At 38.6% G+C, this 19,835-nt stretch overlaps 2 protein-coding genes across 4 annotated transcripts in view; both read right to left on the minus strand.

Annotated features, from left to right (window-relative positions):
- Positions 1-751: 751 nt before the first annotated feature.
- Positions 752-9,475, minus strand: LOC140916034 (uncharacterized). The gene is made up of 4 exons (XM_073356928.2): positions 9,390-9,475; positions 7,512-7,711; positions 1,938-6,538; positions 752-1,390 (listed from the first exon to the last, which is right to left on the minus strand). The coding sequence occupies exons 3-4, from the start codon at positions 2,224-2,226 to the stop codon at positions 1,026-1,028; spliced, it is 654 nt and encodes a 217-aa protein (XP_073213029.1). The 5' UTR covers positions 2,227-6,538; positions 7,512-7,711; positions 9,390-9,475; the 3' UTR covers positions 752-1,025.
- SLC35A3 (solute carrier family 35 member A3) overlaps positions 8,121-19,835 on the minus strand; it is a 29,946-nt gene continuing 18,231 nt past the window's right edge. The window contains exons 3-9 of one of the 3 annotated variants that reach the window (XR_012160375.2): positions 19,204-19,358; positions 19,001-19,123; positions 18,155-18,326; positions 15,427-15,545; positions 11,702-11,835; positions 10,768-10,909; positions 9,482-9,648 (exon numbers count right to left, since the gene is read on the minus strand). Coding sequence is in view for 2 of the 3 variants with exons in the window: in XM_073356925.2 (XP_073213026.1) it covers positions 9,558-9,648; positions 11,702-11,835; positions 15,427-15,545; positions 18,155-18,326; positions 19,001-19,123; positions 19,204-19,358 (794 nt within the window). In the remaining variant the exon portion in view is untranslated. Of the gene's footprint in view, positions 9,649-10,767; positions 10,910-11,701; positions 11,836-15,426; positions 15,546-18,154; positions 18,327-19,000; positions 19,124-19,203; positions 19,359-19,835 lie in introns of all 3 variants that reach the window. The other 2 variants (XM_073356925.2, XM_073356926.2) reach the window with 2 other exon arrangements.

Raw genomic sequence — 19,835 nt, forward strand, 5'->3', positions numbered from 1 at the left:
ATAAAAAAAGAGAATGAATGCCAAAAATGGCTATTGAAATTTAAACCATTAACGTAGGTGTTTCAGAAGAGCCTAAGGGAGCTAAGTCAATAGGAGTTAGGAGCCTAATTCCCTTAGGCACCTTAGAAAATCCCCCCCTTAACCAACATCCTGAATTTTAAAGTTTTGCAGCTGGTTTTGGAGATAAAATCTGCATCAAATGCAAGCCATCTGATTGCAACCGTTGTGCACACTCTAGAACCCCAGGTCATGCTCTTGCAATGAATTCTGTGCAGGCAGATCATTTCAGTCAGGAGCTGTTCAACTACAGGCTGAGCAAGTGCAGAATGGTGGTAGAATGTGCATTTGGACGTTTAAAAGTGCGCTGGCGCAGTTTACTGACTCGCTTAGACCTCAGCGAAACCAATATTCCCACTGTTATTACTGCTTGCTGTGCACTCCATAATATCTGTGAGAGTAAGGGGGAGACGTTTATGGCGGGGTGGGAGGTTGAGGCAAATCGCCTGGCTGCTGGTTTCGCACAGCCAGACACCAGGGCGGTTAGAAGAGCACAGGAGGGCACGGTGCGCATCAGAGAAGCTTTGAAAACCAGTTTCATGACTGGACAGGCTACGGTGTGAAAGTTTTGTTTGTTTCTCCATGATGAAACCCACCGCCCCTTGGTTCACTCTACTTCCCTGTAAGCTAACCACCCTCCCCTCCTCCCTTTGATCACCGCTGTCAGAGGCAATAAAGTCACTGTTGCTTCACATTCATGCATTCTTTATTCATTCATCACACAAATAGGGGGATAACTACCAAGGTAGCCCAGGAGGGGTGGTGGAGGAGAGAAGCACCAGGAGGGGTGGTGGAGGAGGGAAGGACAAGGCCACACAGCACTTTAAAAGTTTAAAACTTTAAAACTTATTGAATGCCAGCCTTCTGTTGCTTGGGCAATCCTCTGGGGTGGAGTGGCCGGAGGCCCCCCAACACTTTCTTGGGCATCTGGATGAGGAGGCTATGGAACCTGGGGGGGAGGAGGGCGGTTAGTTACACAGGGGCTGTAGCGGCAGCCTGTGCTCCTGCTGCCTTTCCTGCAGCTCAACCATACGCTGGAGCATATTGGTTTGATCCTCCAGCAGCCTCAGCATTGAATCCTGCCTCCTCTCATCACACTGCCGCCACATTTGAGCTTCAGTCCTCTCTTCAGCCCGCCACCTCTCCTCCTGGTCATATTGTGCTTTCCTGCACTCTGACATTGTCTGCCTCCACACAGTCGTTTGTGCTATGTCAGTGTGGGAGGACACCATGAGCTCAGAGAACGTTTCATCACGAGTGCGTTTTTTTCGCCTTCTAATCTTCACTAGCCTCTCGGAAGGAGAAGATCCTGTGATCACTGAAACACATGCAGCTGGTGGAGAAAAAAAAAAAGAGGCAGTGGTATTTAAAAAGACACATTTTCTAGAACAATGGCTACACTCTTTCACAGTAAACCTTGCTGTTAACATTACATATACAGCACATGTGCTTTCGTTCCAAGGTCGCATTTTGCCCCCCCCGGCTAACAGTGGGGAACATTTCTGTTCAGTCACAGGCAAACAGCCCAGCAGGAATGGGCACCTCTGCATGTCCCCTTAAGAAAAGCACCCTATTTCAACCAGGTGACCATGAATGATATCACTCTCCTGAGGATAACAGAGAGATAAAGAACGGATGTTGTCTGAATGCCAGCAAACATACACTGCAATGCTTTGTTCTACAATGATTCCCGAGTACGTGCTACTGGCCTGGTGTGGTAAAGTCTCCTACCATGGGGGGTGGAATAAGGCTGCCTTCCCCAGAAACCTTTTGCAAAGGCTTTGGGAGTACATCCTGGAGAGCTGCAAATGCCAGAGCAAATTAATCATTAAACATGCTTGCTTTTAAACCATGTACAGTATTTTAAAAGGTACACTCACCAGAGGTCCCTTCTCCGCCTGGCGGGTCCAGGAGGCAGCCTTGGGTGGGTCCGGGGGGGACTGCCTCCAGGTCCAGGGTGAGAAACAGTTCCTGGCTGTCGGGAAAACCGGTTTCTCCACTTGCTTGCTGTGAGCTATCTACAACTTCATCATCATCATCATCTTCCTCGTCCCCAAAACCTGCTTCTGTGTTGCCTCCATCTCCATTGAAGGAGTCAAACAACACGGCTGGGGAAGTGGTGGCTGAACCCCCTAAAATGGCATGCAGCTCATCATATGTTTGGGGCATGTTTGGGGCTCTGACCCGGAGCAGCTGTTTGCCTCTCTGCTTTTCTGGTAGGCTTGCCTCAGCTCCTTAAGTTTCACGTGGCATTGCTTCGGATCCCTGTTATGGCCTCTGTCCTTCATGCCCTGGGAGATTTTGACAAATGTTTTGGCATTTCGAAAACTGGAACGGAGTTCTGATAGCACAGATTCCTCTCCCCATACAGCGATCAGATCCCGTACCTCCCGTTCGGTCCATGCTGGAGCTCTTTTGCGATTCTGGGACTCCATCATGGTCACCTCTGCTGATGAGCTCTGGCCAGCGTGGCAAGCTGCAGGTGACCATGCAAACAGGAAATTGAAATTCAAAAGTTTGCGGGCCTTTTCCTGTCTACCTGGCCAGTGCATCTAAGTTGAGAGTGCTGTCCAGAGCGGTCACAATAGAGCACTCTGGGATAGCTCCCGGAGGCCAATACCATCTAATTGCGTCCATAGTACCCCAAATTCGACCCGGCAAGGCCGATTTAAGCACTAATCCACTTGTCAGGGGTGGATTAAGGAAATCGATTTTAAGAGCCCTTTAAGTCGAAAAAAAGGGCTTCATCGTGTGGACGGGTGCAGGTTTACATCGATTTAATACTGCTAACTTCGACCTAAACTCCTAGTGTAGACCAGGGCTAAGGACTATCCACACCTGCAAAGCAAGACTTTAAAGAGATTTTAAGGCTAGAAGGAAGCATTAGATCAACTAATCTAACCTCTTGTATAACACAGGCTGTAGAATTTCACCTAGTTACCCCTGTGCTGAGCCTGATAACTTATGTTCAACTAAAGAATGTTTTCCAGAAATGCCTCTAGTCCTGATGTGATTTGAATTGGTCTGGCTTCAGCTTACAGCCACTGGTTTTTGTTATGCCTTCCTCCACTAGTTTAAGGAGCCCTTTAGTACCCCGTATTTTCTCCCTGTGAAGGCACTGATAAACAGTAATCAAGTCACCTCTCAGTTTTCTCTTTGGTGAGCTAAACAGATTGTGCTCTTTAAGTTTCTCACTGTAAGGAATTTTCTTCAGCTCTTGAATAATTTCTGTGGCTCTTTTCTGCACTTTTTCCATTTATCAACATCCTTTTCAAAATGTGGACCACAGAACTGGATGCGGTATTCTCGGACTGGTCTCATCAATGCTGCACACAGAGGTAAATTCACCTCTGTCACCCTGTTTATACATCCTTGGATCAAGGATCTGTCCCTTAGTTTCTTATATATCATGTGCATGTCAGTCTTCCACCATCCACTCAGTACAAACAGCCTCATCCAAATCCCCTAAGCATACACAACAAATGCTTTTTCTAAGCATAGAAACTTGCAGTAAAGACTTTAATGATCTGGAAAAGAAATAAAGAGGTGGTGTGGGAGAGAGTGGTAAAATAACCAGAATGCATGGGAAAGAATGGAGTGAAAGAGCAAAAATACAACAGTTTTCACTGTTGTCTAATGTGTAAAAGAGAAAAGCCCTTTGTTTCTGTCACTTGGAGGACTTTTGAGTTTCACCTAAGCTGCAATAATCTACTTGCACATTTTAGGATGAAAGGCATGTGGAAATTATGTTATTTGAAAGTTTTCCTTAAGATGCTGCACTTGAACTGCTTTATTTGACATTAATCTGTATGGGAATGTTTTAAAAATAGCATCAGTTTGGCAGCTTGGGAGCAAAGATCATGTTGTGCTAGCAGCTACCTGAGTCAAGAGGTGAACTGGGGTCTCTTGCTAGCTCCTTATGAAAGTAGAGTTGTCGCACTTAGTCTCCAGGGGGTTGGGGATGGCTGGTCACATCTACATCCCCTTCAAGCTGATTCACAGAGCAGCCCTAGCTCTAGCCTCTGGCATCACACTCTCCCTTCACAATTATAGCTAACGCCAAAGAGCAGGGGCCCTAGGGGAGAGGGCAGATCCCACAATGGCCAAACCAAAAATGGTGCTTCTGAATCAGTAGTAGGATTCTCTAGGCCATGCTCAAAACCAGCTTTTGGGTCATGATATGTCACAGTGATGGAGAACTTTGCCTGGTTACCTGCTGGGATTCCCACTGCATTGAACTACACATCTTGGAGGACTGGCTGGCTCAGGCATTTGGAACAGTAATCAGCTCTGAAAAGCCTTTCACACGTAGGTTAGTATTTGAATGGGACAGGCAAGTACAAGGCCTAAGCTTTTTGCACCTTCTCCTTTAAATACTATCACCATCATATACCATGATGGAGAAATTCTGCCCTTGGATGCATACCTGGAACACTCATTGAGGAATGGGTGTCGCATTGCACAAGAGCAGAATTTGGTTTGTGGCTGTCACTGATTCTAGTAGGAACCGTGAATTCATTGGAGGAAAGAATTTGGCTGAAAAAGAAAAGGGTCAGAAGAGATCATTTAGGTCATCCAGTATGAACCTGTGTATTTTGCTTTATTTCTCCCTATATCTTTCCCACTAATGTCTTTTGATTCTCAGGCACTAAAGTATGCATGAATACACACAATGTGTTCACCTGGGAAGAGTGGAATTCCTTAGTTCTGGATTGACTTACAATAGAAAAAAAATTAACATTACAAATGGGCAGGACAGTTAAACAAAGGTCTAGGATCACTCCTTGGATCTTCACACAATAACTGAGTGCCAAAGACATTTATTTTACTTTAAGTTTTCTGTAACACAAGCAGTTTGATTTGTAATGTTATATTTACCATTATTACAGGAAAATATCTAGTTTAGGAGGGGAGGAAAAAGGAATATTATAACCCCTTTCTCAATAATGTTAGCCTGGAAATAATATCAGTAATACAAAAGCAAAATTAATCATGATCAGTGTTGGAGACAGTGACTGATCAGGGGAAAATCTTACTACAAGGGAGTAGAAGATGAATAGCTGATCAGGAAATAATATTAAAAGTCTTGATAAATATGCAATACAGGAATAGCATAACAGTAGTTCTCAAACTGGATTCATGAGGGTACTTTAGGGGGTCCGTGAGTCATGTCTGGGGTCATCAGTCCCGCTGATCAACTCCTCCCTTCCCTGCCAGCACCCCCTCCCTCCTGCTGTTCTGTGGCATGCAGGAGGCACTGGACGGGAGGGGGAGGAGCGGGAGCAAGAAGAGGTGGGGGCGGTTGGGGCTATGGCAGAAGAGGTACAATGGTGGGGGGCTGAGCAGGGGTTAAGCACCCCCAGGGAAAATTAGAAGCCAAGCCAGAGGTCCGTGACAAATTTTAAATCAAAATGGGGGTTCTCGGGTTGCTAAAGCTTGAGAACCAGTGGCATAACAAATGCCAAGATTGATTTATCAATTGAAAAACAGTTGAATGTAATTGGTTTGCTTTTTTTGTTCTTCTAAATTATACTCATGAAAATAAGTTAAAAATCCCCAAACAATTACATGTTCCCCAAACCAAAGAAAGGACGTCTAAGTCAGTGGCTCTCAACCTTTCCAGACTACTGTACCCCTTTCAGGAGTGAGTCTGCTTTGTGTACCCCACGTTTTACCTGACTTGAAAAGTACTTGCTTACAAAATCAAACATAAAAATGCAAACATGTCACAGCAAACTATTACTGAAAAATTGCTTACTTTCTCATTTTTATCATAAAATATAAATATTGTACTTACATTTCAGTGTATAGTATACAGAGGAGTTTAAATAAGTGATTGTATGAAATTTCAGTTTGTACTGACTTCACTAGTGCTTTGTATGTAGCCTGTTGTAAAACTAGGCAAGTACCTAGGTGAGTTGATGTACCCCCTGGAAGGCCTCTGCATAGCCCCAGGTGTACATGTACCCCTGGTTGAGAACCACTGGTCTAAGTACCTGAAAAGTAAGTATAATGCCAAAACACAAGATCCACTTCATGAAGAGAAAGGTAAAAGTCACAGGGAACAAGTTATTTTATATAATTAAGAACTAGACCACCAATCTAATGATCTACCCACAGGTTTCAAAATTCTTGGTGACAGAGCAACTGTGTTGTACTTTGTCAAAAACAAATAAGTTTAATAAAGCTACAACCAAACTTATTTGAATTCTCTGTGATACAACAGTTTTAATGGGCACTTGTGGATAGATTATATCAATTTGTGAAGAAAATTTTTTTTTTACCTCATGATTTTCCCACCACTGAGTTGCTGGTTTATTTCACTTGCAGGATAATTCCATATATCAGTAGTTTCAAGCAATGATGCTTTTCTTTTGTTCTAGCTGGCCTGACAGTTTACTGTTGCTGAACATTCTAGAGGTCCTCAGGTGATTTCCAAATACAGTATTAAATAAAATACTGGTAATTCCATAATGTGTGCCTTTCAAGAAACAAACAATCACACGTTCATGTTGTTGTAAATAAATACCACGCTATAACTTTATAAATATTAAAATAAAACCTTGGTACTAAGCTACCTAAATATACAAATTAAATTAATCGACTATTCTAAAGAATGAAAAGATGGCTCAGAAAGTCTCTTAGACCTGGAAAGCTAGTCTGTGTGCTAAAAATTAGCTTTGGGATACGTGTAAAGCACACCATGTCCCTGCTACTTTTCAGGCTTCTGAATGCTCTGCAATGGCCATGGTTCTGCAATTCCTGTACTTTCTCCATAGGAATGGATGGCCAGTCAATCCACAGTTGCATGTCATCCTACCTGGCTGTGAAACTATTCCTGTGAGAAAGTGTAACTGTGCCCTCCACACAGCATTGCTTCACACACAAGATGCAGACAACCTGTGTAGCCTCTTCAAATCCTGCCCTATTCCTTTCCACAGCAACCACATTGGTTCCATGTATCTCAGGAACGGGATATGCCCCTTAATGTAGCAGAGAGATGTTTTCCAAAGCCCGGAGGTGACCTATTTTATTCACAGTATCATATGTGTCTGTTCTTCCCTTTAAACTGATACTTGTTGTGATATTGGTCCAGCCCTGGGTGAAAAAGCAAGACTGGATTTCTTACAGCAGGCCCTGCCAATCACTGTCTATTGTCTGACAACACAGTGCCTTTTGTCTCCACTTCGTCCCCCAATACACTTTCCCTTGCTTTTCTTCAAATTGAAAGAAGTTTCTCAATGGATTAGCCAATAGAAGTCACCTGCTAATTACCACTGCTGTAAATCTCATGAAATTGAGGATATTATGGTCCTGGGCAAGTTCCAAGTCAGGTAAGTGTATTCCAACTACATAAATTCCTTATGTAGTTTCAAGAAGACAAGGAATCCTTCACTTCCTGTCCTAAACTGCTATGTAAGTATTGCTGGGCACTGTTAGTTACCACACTTTACCTCAGCAGTGCATTTCTGTGGTGAGTGAAGTGATCCAGTTTGTAAATCACTTTATGACAACTTATAAAATAGGTCTTGAAGGTATGATATTCCTTGATCTGGAGATCAGAGAGCATAACAATTATCCATAGATCTTAGAGCCGATAGTATCTCTAGTTCAACCACTTGCATACATTTTGGGAGTCCTCTATTCTATTTCCCTAGTAGTAAACACAAAAGTTTGATTAAAGTCAATTAATCCATATCATTACCTAGAAAAAAGCATTATTCTTACCTGCTAGAAATAAGAATGAATTTTGCCCTCACCATTATAATAGTTTACTTTAAAATCTCATGGCATTTTACAGCATTTTCTGTGGAATTCTCTATAGTCCATCACTAAAACATTTTGGAAAACTGGTTGCAATACTTTGGTAAACATTTTTTAAAACTCTTCTGTCATAACAACAATTTTAATTTCTGCTTACCTGTACATGTGTGACATTAAATACTTTGATTTTCACTACCTGTGATGCTACAGGTAAGGGACTGTCAACATTTCTGTTAAAAATGTATACTTTCACAAGTGTAATACTTAGATAAGAAGTCACTCCACATTAATACTTGTCATAAAAGGTCTTATGAAAACAATTTATTTTTAATCCTCGGGAGGGGGGGGGAGAAGGGAACACTATGAGTGGAACAAATAGGTATACGTAAATAATTTAGCAAGAGATTTGTCCATAACATGGTCTAATTGCTTTTGGTATTTTTAGGTAAAAAAGGATAATATATGTTTTTATTTATCTATTACACAATAACTATTCCCCGTTATTTTCTTGTTTACTATAATCAGCATTTTTTCTAATTATGTAATTCTAACACTAGACTGAATAGCTCCAGAAGACCCATTTAGTTTATTGGCTCAGTGACTCCTGAAACAAAACAAAACAAAAAATCTCTCGTACATTTGTATATAATGGCTTGCTTAAACAGCCTTGGAGGAGGTCTTATGTGTTAACACCCATTTAAAAAACCCTTTGTAATACGGTACATTACAGTATATACATTATATACCATAATTGATCCAAAACAAGCTGTAAAAGATAACAATAATTTAAAACATTTATTTGTTAAGGTGTTTGTTTTTGTTTTTTTTAAAATCACAATTAAAAAAAAATCTCCAAAGGAAACAAACCATAAAAGCTACTTTAAAGTAATACTAAGAAGTTGATTTATATCAATAGGGATAAAGGAATGAATGTTACCCAAGCAAGCACTTCATCTTTAACACCAATGCCGTTGTGCCGGGTTATTGCTGGAACCTATGGTGTGTGTTCATGCAGAGTTATTAGATGGCTTATAATACTAGCGACCACCTTAGTTAAAGTTGGAATGTTTAGCCCTTACTCTGAATTTCTCTCTTTTACAGATTTAAGTCAGAACCTTGACCTTATAAGAACTTTATATAGTTAAGCAACAGAATTCAGATTTCTGTTTATTAAAATCAGCCGTCCATAAATATAAAAATCTTGGATATGTGTGAAAATGTCTTTCAATCACAGTTTTCACAGCTTTAATAAGGAACCCCTAATAAGATCCATTATATTCAATTTGATCTCTATAGACAAACAGTTAAAAACACATTTACTAACATTAAATATAATCAATTTGCAAAAACAGATACAGTCTGACAAATATTGTCATGTGCTCTTGCAAAGAGTGCATAGGATATATTTCTGCAGCAATCAAAACAGTAAAATCATCTAATATAACCTCAAGTTCAAGCTGTAAACATTCCTAATTGTAGTTACTTGGAAACATTTTGTTCCTTTCAAGTTTTTATTAGCAACTTGTATTAGGCTTTCTCCTTTAATTTTTTTCATCAGCTTTACATACATTATTTTCTGTCTTTAACCCTTTGGTTCTCCAAAACCATTAACATGTTCTTGCTCAGATTCAGTGTATTGATCCTTTCCTTCCAGTGCATGATGAAATCTTTCATATGGAATTCTTGTTGAGGTCCCTAATGCAGAGTCTTGAGAAACAGGCTGATAATGAAATCTGCTATGCCTTGATAGGATTTCCTGCAGGTTTTGGATCATAACCATATAGGAATGTAGCTGCTATCACAAGAATGGCTCCAAAGAAAAAGACACTGAATGGAATAGGGAGGGGAGAAAAAAGTTACTTTTTTCAGTCAGTACAATTGTATTTATATTATCCGGTCAGGAGAAATGACATTCATTCTCTACATTATTTCTAGTGGGGGAAAAATATGTTCCTTCAATTTGTAATGAACTGGAAACTTACTCATCTATTATTCTTAAACATGAGAATAGGGAGAGATGGAAAGGAACTAAGAAGCCTGAACCTATCAACAGTGAAGTCAAAAACATGATATTTCACTGAAGTACTCCAAAGATTAAACAGGATTGTCTTTTCAGGAAGCAATTGCCAAAGGATAATCAATCTAGCTGCATATTCTTAGTCCCTTTTGTCTCCCTATCTACAATACATAAGCATGCAAAACTATCCGCAGTAGTTATATTTGCTGTCCAACCATGTTTTAACATAGTTTTGCCAGTCCTATGTGCAATGTGTCAAACAGTGTTAAAGTTTTTCTGTATTAGACACCTAGGCTAGGATATGTTTATTTTAAACCCTGTTATGGGAGACAATGTGCCAAATCATATAAGGACACAGATGAGCAACAACCAGATCATTGTTGTTACATTTAAACTGGTTCTTGGGTAGGTAGGGTTTAACTTTTGTAATATGGTGTTTATGTAAACATACATACTACACGTTTTATATTATATATACATACAGACAGGCATCTTTTTTATGAACTACTGGTACTCAAATACTATAGGGAGACTTTACAAATTTCTAGATAGAGAAACGTTTGAAATGCAATATCTAAGCTCAAAGATAGTATATAAATATTTAAAAAACATTACCTTGGAGATGTGTAAAATTTTGATAATTAGAGTTTTCTGAACATACTATGTAGTATTTTGGAAGTGCACTCCAAATTACAGTGGTGCACTCCATTATAGTCCAGCTCTAATTTATTTAGCCTGCTCATAGGCATACACAATTATGTACTATACATACTTTATGTACTTTGTTGACTGATATTTTTTTTTCTTTCCAAAAAGAAACTCAGAAGACCTGGATTATATTCCTGGCTCTGCCACTGGCTTTGGGTAAGTCATTTCACCCTCCCATGTTCCAGTTTCCCCATCTGTAAAATGGGGATAATGGTACCTACCTCTTTTGTAAAGCACTCTGTAAGAGCTAGGTATTATTATTAAATCATCACTCATCATATCCCAAGGAACACGAGATATAGCCATTGGAGGGGGGAGGACAGGTAATACTGTTGTGACAACCTTGGGGATTGGTATGCTGCTCTAAAGGGGAACAAAAGTGACACCGAGCATGGAGAGGCAACAGCAGTCAGTCTGAAGAACCCGGGAGAGTGAAGAACCGCCATTGGGGAGCACAGTTTGGACATTGGTGCTGCAGTGCATATAGGCTACTAAGTACGGAGAAGTCCCAGGCCCTGGAGAACAGTGAGTGGTAGAAATAAAGTGTAAAATTGGGAACGGGGAAAGGACAAACTTTGGCGGGATAAGGTAAAAACTGAGGAGCTGGTGGGGTAGAACCAGATAAAGAGAAAAACAAACACGAAAACAGAACCAGATAAAGAAAGGACAAACTAAAAACCCGGGGGGGGGGGGGGGGTGGCGGAGAGGGGAGAAGAGGAGATGGGGAACAGGCAGAGAGAAACCACATGCTTGAACAAAGTTTTGGGGAAGCTGAAACAACGGGGGTGGCAAACAGGGAAGAAAGAGGAAGGAAAAGAGCAAGCTAAAAGCACGAAGGGAAAGAGATCAAGGCAGAGTGCTTTGAGAAAAATAGCAGCAGGAAGTTCATTTCTACATCACTTCCTGGGCTCTGGTTGGAGAGCTCTCAGAGAAAACATAATTTTGCCACCTATACTACAATACTTAAGCAAAATGTAATGAACTATCATGTTATTAAATGAAGTTTGGAATCCTTAACTCTGTATTTTAGTTCAGGAATCCATCTAATCCCTTCAAAAATAATTTCAACCATTCTTCTATATATACCAATACTCACTAAGTACCTAATTTTTCAGCAACTTTTATATTCAAGTATGCATGGACAATAACTCTCACCTGGTTGGGACAAAATCTTGCAGCCAGAAATAGGAGATCAAGGTTGACAATATAATTGACAAAGACGTTGCAAATCCTTTTAAAATATTGTCTGCATATTTTATAACAGCAGCAATCACAAGGCCCCCCAGTGCCTGTAAAAAGTTTGAAAGACACTTAAGATTAGCACATATTTTAGATATTTTTTTAAATGACAGATATGGCAAACACAGGCATATCTTCAGACTATTGTATTTAAAGTTATGAAATGTTAATCAGTGTGTTTGAGCTAGGCCCTGAAAACATGAAAATTTCAAAGACCATTATAATGAGAAGGGCAAGAAGATATGAGCCAGTGGAATATTTATAGACCTTTGTATCAATACATGCTATATGTATTTGTATGTTCCTAACTCATAGGGTGAAGCTTCCTTTGAATTCACTGTGGTTAAACAACAATGTAAAAGAAGTAGTGAGAGGCAAAAAGGCATCCTTTAAAAAGTGGAAGATGAATCCTAATGAGGAAAATAGAAAAGAGCATAAACTCTCGCAAATGAAGTGTAAAAATATAATTAGAAAGACCAAAAAAGAATTTGAAGAACAGCTAGCCAAAAGACTCCAAAACTAATAGCAAAAATTTTTTTAAATACATCAGAAGCAGAAAGCCTGCTAAACAACCAGTGGGGCCACTGGATGATCGAGATGCTAAAGGAGCACTCAAAGATGATAAGGCCATTGCAGAGAAACTAAATGAATTCTTTGCATCCGTCTTCACTGTTGAGGATGTGAGGGAGATTCCCAAACCTCAGCCATTCTTTTTGGGTTACAGATCTGAGGAACTGTCCCAAATTGAGTTGTCATTAGAGGTGGTTTTGGAACAAATTGATAAACTAAACAGTAATAAGTCTCCAGGACCTGATGGTATTCACCCAAGAGTTCTGAAGGAACCCAAATGTGAAATTGCAGAACTACTAACTGTAGTCTGTAACCTATCATTTAAATTAGCTTCTGTACCAAATGACTGGAGGATAGCTAATGTGACGCCAATTTTTAAAAAGGGCTCCAGAGGTGACCTTGGCAACTACAGGCCAGTAAGCCTCACTTCAGTACCAGGCAAATTGGTTGAAACTATAGTAAAGAACAAAATTGTCAGACACATAGATGAACATAATTTGTTGGGAAATAGTCAACATGGTTTTTGTAAAGGGAAACCATGCCTCACCAATCTACTAGAATTCTCCGAGGGGGTCAACAAGCATGCAGACAAAGGAGATCCAGTGGATATAGTGTATTTAGATTTTCAGAAAGCCTTTGATAAGGTCCTTCACCAAAGACTCTTAAGCACTTAAGCAAAATAAGCAGTCATGCGATAAGACAGAAGATTCTCTCGTAGATTGGTAACTGGTTAAAAGATAGGAAACAAAGGGTAGGAATAAATGGTCAGTTTTCAGAATGGAGAGAGGTAAATAGTGGTGTCCCCCAGGGATCTGTACTGGGCCCAGTCCTAGTTAACATATTCATAAACTATCTGGAAAAAGAGATAAACGGTGAGGTAGCAAAATTTGCAGATGATACAAAACTACTCAAGATAGTTAAGTCCCAGGCAGACTGCGAAGAGCTACAAAAGGATGTCACAAAACTGGGTGACTGGGCAACAAATGGCACATGAAATTTAATGTTGATAAATGCAAAGTAATCCACATTGGAAAACATACTCATAACTATACATATACAGTGATGGGATCTAAATTAGCTGTTACCACTCAAGAAAGAGATCTTGGAGTCATTGTGGAAAGTTCTCTGAAATCATCCACTCAATGTGCAGCGACAGTCAAAAAAGCAAACCATGTTGGGCATCATCAAGAAAAGGATTGATAATAAGACAGAAAATATCATATTGCCTCTATATAAATCCATGGCCCACACCTTGAATACTGCATGCAGATGTGGTCACTCCATCTCAAAAAAGATATATTGGAATTGGAAAAGGTTCAGAAAAGGGCAGCAAAAATTATTATGGGTATAGAACGGCTTCAGTATGAGGAGATTAATAAGACTGGGATTTTTCAGCTTGGAAAAGAGGTGACTAAGGGGGGAATATGATAGAGGTCTATAAAATCATGAGTGGTATAGAGAAAGTAAATAAGGAAGTGTTATTTACTTCTTCTCATAATACAAGAAGAGGAGGCCACCAAATGAAATTAATAAGTAGCAGGTTTAAAAACAAACTCAAGAAAGTATTTTTTCCACGCAGTGCACTGTCAACCTGTGGAACTCCTTGCCAGAGGGTGTTGTGAAGGCCAATACTATAACGGGGTTCAAAAGAGGGCTAGATAGATTCATAGAAGATTGTCCATCCTGGCTAATGGAATGGTGTCCCTAGCCTCTGTTTTCCAGAAGGTGGGATTGGGTGACAGGGCATGGATCACTTGATGATAATCTGTCTGTTCATTCCCTTTGGGGCACCTGCCACTGTCCACTGTCAGAGGACAGGATACTGGGCTTGATGGACCTTTGGTCTGACCCAGTATGGCTGTTCTTATGTTCTTATTCTGGAATCACTAGGGGGCGATTACTGTAAAATTCCAAAGCTGGCTATGCAGATTCCCAGCCCCTTGAGGCTTGGGCTGCCTGAATAGGAAGGGGCAATGGCTGGTTTTACCTGTTTTTCGGAGGCTTGGAGACAAAAGGCCTGTGGGGTATAAAAGCTGAGTGTAAACAGACTCAAAGATTTTCTTTTTGATTCGGCAAAAGGACATGACCTTTCGTACAAGGGAGGGCCCAACCATGTTGAAGGGTTGCAATTAAAGACTAGAGTCTGTCAGGGTCTCCACAGGACTGATGGGGAGCTACTGGTCAAGTGCTTGGGATCCTGTTTTTGTTCTATAAATTTTCTCTTAATGTTTTTTATCCTAGATTAAATGTGCTCTGCTTTGAAAGAACTATGTGGTAACTTGTAACCACTAGTAAGAACACTAACCACATCGAGAAAGCAGAGAGCAAGAGCTAGACACTGGTCAGACATGCTTGCAAAGAAGCACAATGCAACTACAGGCAGCTGCAGCCTAAAATCCTGGTCAGAAGAGAGTGGGGGTGCAGACTCCTGATCAGAGGAGAGCTGAAGGCTAAAGTCCTGAGACCTGAGCAGGCATTCTTTCAGAAGACCACAGACAAGGATTAAAGGTGCTTTTACCTGAAACTGTGATATGTAATTGATGATTTCAGTGGTAACATCTATTTCAAGATCTTTGCACACATTTCTTAAAAAATTTTTAGCTATATATAAAAGCATTAGGTATATTTTATGCTGTTGTGGATATGGAAGATGAAAGCAATTGACAACAGAACTCCTTCTGTAGAATAGAGATCACTGATTATATTACCAAGAGGACATTACTTTTGAGTGGGTGTACTACATTTTTGGCTCATAAAGGTGGTTATGAGGGTAGGCTGTGTAATTGCTGGTAAGCTTTTATTTTCTTTATTAATCTGTTTTTTAATATTACAAAATCAATATTGTTATAGAATTTTATTGTGCAGAATGTTTGATAAAACTCAATGCTGGGATTGCTAATAATTTGCAGTTTCTCTATTTAGAGGTTTATTTTGCCACTAATGCAAGGGACATTTACTTGCAAAATTCCTATTAGCATTAATGGGAACTACCAGTGTAATTTCCCCAATCATTTATGGGGGAATAGGTTCCAAGTGCCTTTTATGTAAGCATATGGGTTTAGATACATTACCTGTAGAACTACAACTATCCAGGTAAGTTTGTTATATCCTTGAAAAAATCCATTCTTTGACAGAAGTTCTCCATCATATATGTACACACCCATCAATCCAAATATGCTACCAAAAAATCCTAAAAGATAAAAGACAGACCTGAAAGCTTGAAATGAAAAAAAAAAAAGGGGGGGGGGGAAGGGGGACGGTGTCCACTCCTATAACTGGATCTGCATGACTACTAGGGTCTGCCCACGTAAATCAAGTTTCAAGATCAAGCCTTGGTTTGCAATATAATAACCATGTTTAAACCCAACCAATGGATCTGACAGGAACTTTTTTTTTTTTAAATAGTTTTTCCTCTTATAACAGATTTTGATCATTTATCATTTTTTGATCAATTATAAGACCGACGTATTCTTGGCCCTTGTTCCTTTACATATAAGCCTGCAGATAACTCTGGTGTATGGATATAATTTTTAGAATTAAATGATTTTTTTATTTTAAAAATTATTTGCAGTTTATAATGAACCTTTAAGAAGCTTAAAATCTGTTTCCTTATTTTTTTTTTTAAAGTTCTATTTCATAAATGCATTTGTTGTTACAGAATTTCTCCTGAATGTTGTGTTTGTACTGGAACTGGAAGTGTTAGAGTATTACTTCACAGAAATAAATGATGGGGGGAAAAAATCTGTTAGATCGTGATCCTGTATTATACAAATTTTAGAAAAATATTTAAAAAGGAAATCGTGACGAATATTTCTTTAATTTCTGAATAGAAAACTTAAAAACTTTCTAAACATTTAACATAATGAAACAGACATTATTCAAACTATTGCATCAGCTTAAGTTAAAATAACTGAAAATTTTAAATATTTTTCTGAAAAAGCTGACATGCCTTTCACTATTATAAACCTCAAATTTAAATTCATAGCTCAATGTATCATTACCCCATGCAGTCACTTTAAAACCCTGTTTTGAGAACGTAATTGTTCTCATATACCAAGTAATGGAACATTGAGGGGGGAGGGTACGAGAGGGGGACAGGGACAACATCAAACTGATAAACTTGTCTGTATTTGTAGATTCCTTTCTGCATTATAGAAGAAAATCTGAAGAACAATTTATCAAAGAATTATCGCTTTTCAACATAGTTATGAATATTTACTTTGTAATCATTTCAAATGTGTGCATTGCTATTAGATCCTTACAGTGAGGGTGACTCCAGAGTTTTAGTTAAATTTTAGACTTGGCCTGGTTCAAATAAACTTGTAGGGTTCCCCTACAAAGTATTTGGACTGTGATTGTGGTCCACATCTGAAAACCCAAGATTCAGTGCAAGTTCTCACCCTCCACATAAATTCTATGCCATGCAAAGGGTGGGTGAGACCAAATCTGTGGGACCATAAGAGACAGTAAGCATAACTAATGTATTCAGACCGTGCGTGTGTGTGTAGACAGTTAGAAGTATAGTAAATCCTGTTTTCCTGTTAAGCAGGAGGAAAGGAACCAGAAAATAGATTAAGACTGTTCAATTACATACAACAGTAAGTAACCATAAGTAAACAAGTGCATTAATTTTCCCTCCATCTTGAATGATTAAGAATATATACAGTTCCCGAAATTAAAATACCTTTTCAAAGTGTATTCAAATCTTATAACACTCTTCTCTATGTTCTAGTCAAATTATGAATATTTTTAGTTCAATTCATTGCAACAAGGAGAGCTCAAAGGAAAAATAAAAGAGTTCAAATCCTGCTGGAGGCATTTACTTAAATGTAAATACTAATAGAGTACAGTTGCAAAATAGGTGGAGATTATATGTCCATCCTCTGCCTACTAGAAGAAGAAGGGTGTCTCCTTCCATGACCAGTTAGGAGGCAGGGGATCAAGGAGAGGTATTGCTGTTTTCCACCCATGTGAGGAAACTGGTTTCAAAGGGAGCGGAAGCCAGTTTGGAATGGATTGTCCCTGTCATCTTCAAAAGCCATTTCCAGGGGATTCAGAACCACTTTTGAGATGGGTGGTGTGAGAGAGATAGAGCATGCAGTAGATGAGGATAGTGAGGTGGTAGAATCATGATCCGAGCACTGAGAGCTAGGATCATAGTTCATCCATGTGAACAAATGTGGGTAATAAAGGAGTTCACTGTGTCTTTAAAAATGTCAATCTATAATCCCTATAGTCAGAGATATAGGAGTTATGTTTACTTTTACATTCTTATAAAAATATAGCTTTAAACATTTATTTTGTTCTACTGTATGTCTAAATTCTATAAAACCCTCATTAGATAGTGTCAATACTTTTGAAATCAATTCAGTATTTATGAAAAGTGTTGGATTCATATTACTGGACACATATTACTTAATTACTTTACAAGACAATCACATCATCTTTCAAATAAGTCACATAGGATACCCTTATCTGAAATGCTCCACAGTCCAAATTCAATTGGCTATATTCTAGCTGTTCTCTAGAACCCATTAGTCTCCATTTTTAATCAAAGTAAACAAACTTACAAGTGTTGAATTAGCAAGTTAAATACACTAAGTGAGTTTAGAGCAGGGTGCAACTCCTGGCATTCCTGTTAGCAAAATAGATATCAATCTTGCTAAATGTTTGTGTAATAATTTGATTATCCACAGCATGATAAAATATGATTATACTTATTTTACTGTATAACTGAATTTTGTTCACTGTTCATTTAAACGCAGTATCTCTTTTTTAAATGGCCAAAACTGGACTTACCAAGTTGGATGTTTCTGATCCAGACAGACTGTTTGGTTTCTTTTAAAATTTTCTCAAAATAAACCCCAGCAAATCCACTTGAAAAGCAGGCTATAAGGACTGCTATAAGACCAACAAATTGAGATCCTGCTGACAACTCTTTAGTTGTTGTTGATTGAGAATCTGAGGGCCACTAAGTGTAAAAACAAAACCGTGTGTGTACATTTTAAAAAATGATACAAATTATTTCATAAAATTAAGTTTTAATGTTTATAGAATGCAAGTTTGTTTTCTATCAATGGTCTATACTGCTGATAAATGCAGAGAGGTTTATTGTATTATTGTCAAGTCTTGTATTCTGTTATCCCATATTTTTGAAAATTTCAGCCAAATCTACCGTTAACATTTTTTCCTTTGTATCTTGTTGAATAAGGGATGAAATTCTGTGCTCACTGAAATTAACGGCAAAACTCTCATTAGTTTCAACAGGGCCAGGATTTCACCCAAGATATTTTATGAATGGCAGGATAGATATTATATATAGTGTTCGTGTGTATTATGTTTATTATTTTACAAAAATGATGCAAAGCTGTAGGCAAAGGCATATCGAAAAGTCTCTTAAGAACTATAAGAGGTTAAAAAAATAAAAAAGTAACTCAAAAACTTCAGAGCAGACAAAAAAATTTTAATCCATCTCAGCAAACTCTCCTATCCTATGATTCTACCCTGGAAATTTTGGAAACTTTGTATTTGACTCTGTTAGTTCTCGGGGCACAATATAATTACCTACTTTCAAATACTTGTGTTCCTTAATAAAAAGAATAAAAGTATTCCCAAATAACTTGGACACATGCTATTAATATTTACCTGTACAAATGCAACTCCCGTCATCAAAATCACTAACGATAACCACTGGTATACACCTAATTTCTTACTTAGCATGGACACAGAAAATAATGCTGTAGTAAGAATTTTTAATTGATATGTGACCTGAAAAGAGAAAATAAAGTAATTACTATACAACCCATTTTTTGTCTGTACAATTATGGAAAAATCTAAAAACACAATACCTGATAAGTGGCTGCATCTAGATTTGACAGTGCTACATACAGCAAGTTATTCTGGAGAGTATAAATCCCTGATGGAATAGCAAGTTTAAGTGTTTCCATAGGCTTGTTAAGAATTTCATCATGTAGCACCCTGTTCAGAGCCCGTAAATTGCACTCTACTCAAAAGAAATAATAAAAAAAGAGATAAAGATTAAAAAAAAGAGACACGGAAAATGGGAGGGCTACAAATTGTAACAGCTTTCTTAGATTGCTACACACTTTTCACGACAACTTTTGTCTTCAGAAAACTCAAAATGCTGTATGATCTTTCTCAGGTTTTTACATTGATTCTATAAGGTATGCAACTCCTGATACTTTGTATGATAGCAAAGTGTCTGCATTAGCCCAAAATACTAAAGCTGAAACAATTATCCAAAATAATGTTCATAAATCCCATGCTGATTACAATTTCTGTGACTAAGAATTTAATAAGGCTTCCTAAAAAAAGAGAAAAAAGCAATTAAGTAGAAATCTTTCCACTTGAAACTTCAACATCGCTTCATTTTGCAGCTCAATCTTTTCTTTAAATTTATACCGAGGTTCTGAAAACCCCTTATGTGTTTATGGATATGTCACTTGAACGAGATGTGAAG

The sequence above is a fragment of the Lepidochelys kempii genome, chromosome 8 (genome assembly GCF_965140285.1).
Source record: "Lepidochelys kempii isolate rLepKem1 chromosome 8, rLepKem1.hap1, whole genome shotgun sequence".
Lineage (NCBI taxonomy): Eukaryota > Metazoa > Chordata > Testudines > Cheloniidae > Lepidochelys > Lepidochelys kempii.